Genomic DNA, 6,538 nt, shown 5'->3' with positions numbered 1-6,538 from the left:
ATTTGTATAGGGTTTCTTTTCTCACAACCCTAGACATATATAAGGATTATTTTAAAGGTCGTCGCACATGCAGAAAATCACCTAGTGCCTTGTTCTCTCAAAAAGAAGCGATTGTGTCTTTGCACCAATGGGTTTTGTAGCTAAGGAGCTTCCTGATCTTCATCGTTGAGGAACTGAAGAACTTTGCAGCCAGCATCTTCAAGTTACTGGTGTCAATCACGTACTTAGATTCGTGCATCATTGGTTAGTCACGTACTGGGATTCATGCATTGAATTGGAAGATTGCCACTACAATAGAAGTCCAATTAGGTATTGGGGTAAGGGTTCAACTATAGATTGGTATTTCAGGATAGGCCAAAGTGTTTGGTAAGATTCTTTATACTTGTAACCGCTTGTGATCGATAATAGTGGATTCTTGGGAGTAGTGACCTAAAAATCACCTGGTGGGGTTTTTTGCATTGGAGGTTTTCCCCATTTGTAAACAAATCACCGTGTCAATTTAATTTCCACTGCATTTAGTTTAGTTGGTGATTTATTTGTGTTGCCACGTCATTGAATGTAATTGAACCTAATTAATTAACTTGGGTAATTAATTAATTAAAGGGGTCGATTCATTTTAACCCAACACACTTAAAACAAATAGGTACCTCATAACCCGGCTTTCCAAAGTCCAAGAGTCATCAACATAATGCGCTTTGACAAGCATAAATTGTCTCCTTTTATTGCTTGAAGTCCACATAGAAGTTGAGATTGCAATTCTACTTGGAATCTTCTCCAACTCCATAACAGTCTTCCCCCTTTCATAATCATAAATTTTCAAAATGTCTCTCTTTAATGTGTTTCTACAAACCATCTTAAATAATGGTTGAAGAGAAGCTGAAAATTCTCTAAAACCAATGTGTTCAACCATGTTTAGAGGGCACTCATGCAAGATGACCATGTTCGCAAGCTTCCTCCTCACTAACTTTGGATCAAAATGAAAATAGTCCATGCTCAGTTGTTGTTTAGACTCACCAACCAAGTCCTTCTTTTCAACTTTTCGTTTCTTACAATGATTCCATACAACCGATATTCTCTTTCCTTTACTATCATTTGCTGGAATTTCAGTTGGACTAGAACAAGGTGTTGAATCAACATCCTGGGTAGATAACAAATCATCTACCAACTTCAGAGATGGACTACTCCAAATTGATAGCGAATGTTTAGAGCTATCATTTCTAACATCATCACAAAAGTTATCAAAGAAATATGTAAATTAATAATAATAATAATAATAATATCTCTATTTGAGGAGACATCATATACAATGCATTTTTTTCCTTTGATAAATAGTGGATGGTAGTACTACAGAAGATGTCTATCACAACATTAGAGTAAGGAATCCTAAAAAAAAAAAAAAAAATTTGGGCTTCCAATTTAGTTAGTGATTCTAATGAGATTAGAGTCCTTAACAAATGACCTTGCATTTCATTAAAGGATGCACGAAGGTAAGTTATTCATTACAAATAGTTCCCCCCCCCCCCCACCCCCCCACAAAAAAAAAAAAAAAAAAAAAAAAAAAAAAAAAAAAAAAACCGTATAGGTTCACAATATGGAAAACTAGCATAATGACCACTAAAAAAAAGGCCATATGGGATAGTTTTCTGCATTTTCTGTCCACTTTCATTCTTGAGAAAAGAACGAAGAGACTCAATTTGTTTTGGTCTTTGGTTCCATGCCTGAATCAAAGAATTGTGGTTTAAAATGGGATGTTGAGTTTCCGTAGTATGCTAGTAACTTGCTTCCTATCAAGTTGCTTTATATGAGATATTGTTTTAACTACATGATTATGACTTATTTATGTCATAGATGTGGCATATCTAAATCTAATTTTCGTTTATATAGTTTCTTATCAAAATAAGTTTAACTATTTACCAGCCCAAAATAAGTTAAAAGATAAGTTTGAATCCAAACACAAAGTTTGGATTAATATATTCCTATCTCTTCTCTTATTCTACTGCTTACGGTTCAACTATATATATATATATATATATATATCTCTATAGGTTGGGTTCAAGTTACATCTAGTGTAACTCTAAGCAATGTTACACCAATCAATATTTTTTACTTGGATGTGAATTTTGATAAATCAATCATTGGATTACATTATCTTTGTATATTCTCCATGCTTGCAAAATTTCAAGGTGATCAAAGATCAATAGTCATGTTATCTATCAATTGTATAAATTCAAGTTTTTGTAGTTTGAAATAATACATAAAAGACAAGTTTATGGATCGAATGGTAAATAACATCCGATAGGTATGAAAATTGGCATGTATGTTTAGAACAAATAGAACATGTAATCCGAAGGTGGAATTTTCAAAATATAAATTCATTAACAAGTTATTGGATGGTGTAACATTACTTAAAATTACACCAGGTGTAACTCGAACCCAACATATATATATATATATATATAGTTTAACTTCGAAAGAGTTACACCTTTTCATAGTCTTTGATTCTTATAAGATCTAATGATAAGAAAGACACTACTTTTCATGTCATTAATATATTAAAATTTAATTACATTCCATCATAAAAAAAAGTTAATTACATAACTGCCCCCATAATTAATGTACATCACTTTATTATTCATTTATGCATCTATACTACTATTTAAGGGACTTCCCCTATTTGAACTGGATTTTTTTTTTGGTTCCAAAATACCCCTATGTCCTAAGTTTAAGTAGAGACAAAATTGAAGGATAACCCTGTAAAAATACTTATCTAACTCCTACTAAAATGTTGCCTATAAAATAAGATGACTTTCCTGTTAGTTTTCAAATTCCTTTTATCCACTTATCAATTAGATTAAAATAATAACAATAAAAAAGCATTGACCCTTCTCTTCGGTGAGAAACCCATCACTGCATTTCTTTTATGTCTTCATTTTGTAGTTTAAAGATTGAAAATGGGTTTTATTGTTTAAGTGTTGTTGCTTGAAAGATGAAATTTTTCAGGAACCTAGAAGAGATCCCGTGGATCAGGCTGAAGCCGACTTTGTGGTTGAGTCCACTACTGTTTTTACCAATACGAAAAGGTTGCTAACCATTTGATGGTTTGCCTTTTCTCTTTTATTCAATTGTAAGAAACTGTGTTATACATCAAAAAATGTGTTTGTGTTTTAATATCATATGGGGTTGTAAAAATTTGTGCTTTTCTTAGTTTTTTAATAAAATTCAATTGGGTTTGTTTTCAAAATTCTTTTTGTAATTTTGTGATATTAATTGACAACACAAGAACAATAGTACACCTTTTTTCTTTTTCTTCTCTTTTCCTTAAAAATTGAATTCTTCACAGTCATCCTTGGTCTCCAACAATGGAGATTCTGTTTTAGGGCACCAAGTCACCATCAGTGGAGATTAAGAAAGTGGTTTGCAATAAGTGTATCTCTCTCACTCTGAATTGTTTTTTTTTTTTTTTGGGTTATAATAATGGATTTTCATAGGTACATTTTGTGAACAGATATGTACATTTCGTATTTTTTTTTTGATTTCATGTTATTAATTTCTTCTTAGATTACTGCTTGCTATTTGTAATTAAGGAGGCCCAAAAGTTATTCGACAAAACATGCCATTGGATGAGTACTTTTTTTCCCCTAATATGTTGTTTAGATTTCTATATCCATTATATTCATTCAATTTAGTATTTTACATTTTTTGTTTGAATAGGTGGGAATTCGTGGAACAAAGTGCTTCGTCAACATGGTTTTTAGTAGGGTGTTTTTTTTTTTTTTTTTGCTAGCACTGATTGAAGACATATTGTAGTTTAGTTAATATTTTGTTATTCATTTTGACTATTCCGATTTTTTTTTTCATGACTTCTGTTTACTCTAAGTATAATCTATTGAATTGTATAATCTATTGAATTTGGGTTTAAACATTTGGAAGTTTTGCTGCGAGTGAAATAATTTCTTGATATAAATATCATCACACCCCCTTGATATTTTATGATTTGAAAATGTCTTTGAATTATGATGAATCAACACTATTAACCTTTACACAAAAAATAAAAGAGCCTCAGAATACGCGTGTGAGCAATTGCTCAAGGCTAGCTTTTTTTAAAAGTATTATGCACCTTCTCGCACTAATTCATCTCTTCCACGTCTCCACCTTATTGCGTGGGCCACAAAACCAGCAAAGGAACAAAAAATGCTAAACCAACTAAGTTTTTGGGTAGAATGGGCAAATGCCCCTTTCATTTTGCCCCATTTCCCAAACTAATTAGGGAAATGCTCATCTTTTAAAACTCGATTTTCTTAAAATCGAGTTATAAAAAAAAAATAAAAAAAAATTCTGGAGCCCTATAGTGACGTTTCAAGGACCTATAGTGGCATTTTTTTAACTTGATCTCCATAAAGTCGAGTTACATGCAAAATTTTTTTCTTTTTTTTACCTATAACTTGACTTCATAGAGATTGAGTTACAAAACGCCACTATAGGTCCTTAAAACGTCACTATAGGCTCCTTAAAAACGCCACTATAGGGCTTAACTCAATTTTGAGAAAATCGAGTTTCAAAAAAGGGGCATTTCCCTAATTAATTTGGGAAAGAGGGCAAAATGCTGGATTGTTTTTTAAAAAGGGCAAATGCCAAGTTTTTGGAGGTTTTTTTCTCAAAAACAAAATTTTTGGGAGGTGATTTTTAGTTCTTAAACGAGTTGGGTTTTACAAAAAGGGTGGGTCTCAGTCAAACTCGACGGTGGCAAGAAAGGCTTGGCCCTTGGTTAAAAATTATGGTTTTGATCTAAACCCATTATCACTTTGTAATACATATGCAACTATCAATTAGGATTGTAAAGAACCTTAAAATGTATGGGGACTGTCACCGTATGGCAAAACTGGTGTCCAAAGTTTACAACAAAGAAGTAATTGTTAGAGATAAAACTTGATGATTTCACCATTTCAGGCTTGGTTTGTGTTCATATACATAAAGATATTTGTAAGAGTTTAATAAAGGAGACTCTGTAAATTATTGATCCAGTTTTCTTTCTCTATGTACCATCTGCTTCTAAAGAGCAAACAAAATCAATACTTCCTTTCCAATTTTTAACTATGAAGAGACAATCAATACTTATAGCTAGTATTTGCGAGGGTGGGTTTCCATCTAAAACCCAACCAGTGTAATACGTTTAGTTCTTTAACCTCATCATAAACCCAGCCGGTTTTATGGTGAAGAGGATGGAACTATGGTAGAGGTGACGCCAAAAAGAAAAGGGAATTTGAGAAAGTAAGGAATACAATAATATACATTTATTGTGGAGGCAGCTAAGTCATTAATTTCTAGTATATTAATGATAAGAGAAAGTACTCCATTTCTCACCATTAGATCTTATAAAAATAAATGACTACAAAAAGATGTAACTTGAACACATCTTTTATATATATATATATATATATATATATAGTGTAAGACCATTACTGAAAACTGAAAGCTCGAAATGTGTAAAAAATACACAAGAGCTTGTGTAGACCCCCAATTCAAATTACGGCTTGGTTGATTTTACACTAACTTAATACTAAGTGCAGAATAGTGTAAAAGCAAGCATACAAGCAAGGGAGCTACTCTAATCCATATTTAAAGCAACACAGCAGTAAAATGAAATGAACAAGAGTAGGGAAGAGAGATGCAAATACAGATAACACCGAGATGTGTTATCGAAGAGGAAACCGAAGAACTCGGCGAAAAACCTCTCCGCCGCCCTCCAAGCGGAAATCGATTCACTAGACAATCAGTTGGGATACATGGGTAAGCAAGAGACCCTCCAAGTCTAATATACCCTCTGTACCTAAGCCCTCCAAACTCCTACTCGAACAAGACTTCTCGGAACCGTATCTTGTCTAGCTCTCTGGATCCCGCAACAAGCTCTATGTTGCATCTGCCAACCTTGGAATCTTCCAATGCTTCCTAGCAACACCAAAAGCACTCACTACACTCTGAAAAAGTGTGGATTGTGTTTGGGTACAAATCTCCTCTCAAGGTATGATAATGGGAGAGGGAAGGAGAAAAGACTATAATTAATTCTCACTAAAGATGAGTAGCTCTCTCTCAAAAAGATGGGTGTGTGTGTTGTAGAAAACCTATCTAGGGTTTTTCTCTCTGAATGGCCTTTCTTACATTTGTGGGTAATGAGAGTATATATAGTATGGGTGAAGGGTAAGGAATTCACACATAAAAATCCTCTAGGTAGAATGTTTTATGACTATCTCGCAGGAAGGCCTTACCCGCGAGACACTCGTGAAAACGACAGCCTGGCACGACTCTTCAGCTTCCAGTCATGTGCTCCTCACATGCTCTTTCGTGGCTTAGCTTCTCGCGAGCTTCTCGCGAAATCCACTGATTCTTCATTTAAGCTTGAGTCTTCACCAACTTAATACTAAACCCAATACAATAAAATCCCACAAAATACAAGGAACAAAATTAGAGCAATTACAACACTTTTTGTCATGGAATAAAGTCAATATAAGACATAGTTGTAAATCACAACTTTACAATAACA

General features: G+C 33.5%; 1 protein-coding gene across 1 annotated transcript in view; it reads right to left on the bottom strand.

Annotated features, from left to right (window-relative positions):
• Positions 1 to 616: 616 nt before the first annotated feature.
• LOC115951670 (zinc finger BED domain-containing protein DAYSLEEPER-like) overlaps positions 617 to 6,538 on the bottom strand; it is a 13,000-nt gene continuing 7,078 nt past the window's right edge. Inside the window, exon 2 of the mRNA XM_031068831.1 lies at positions 617 to 1,217. Within this exon, the coding sequence (XP_030924691.1) occupies positions 617 to 1,217 (601 nt within the window). The remainder of the gene's footprint in view (positions 1,218 to 6,538) is intronic.

Source organism: Quercus lobata, chromosome 7 (assembly GCF_001633185.2).
Source record: "Quercus lobata isolate SW786 chromosome 7, ValleyOak3.0 Primary Assembly, whole genome shotgun sequence".
Taxonomy (NCBI): Eukaryota; Viridiplantae; Streptophyta; class Magnoliopsida; order Fagales; family Fagaceae; genus Quercus; species Quercus lobata.
Note: the sequence above shows the minus strand (reverse complement) of the source record. Positions and strands in the feature narration are given on the sequence as shown.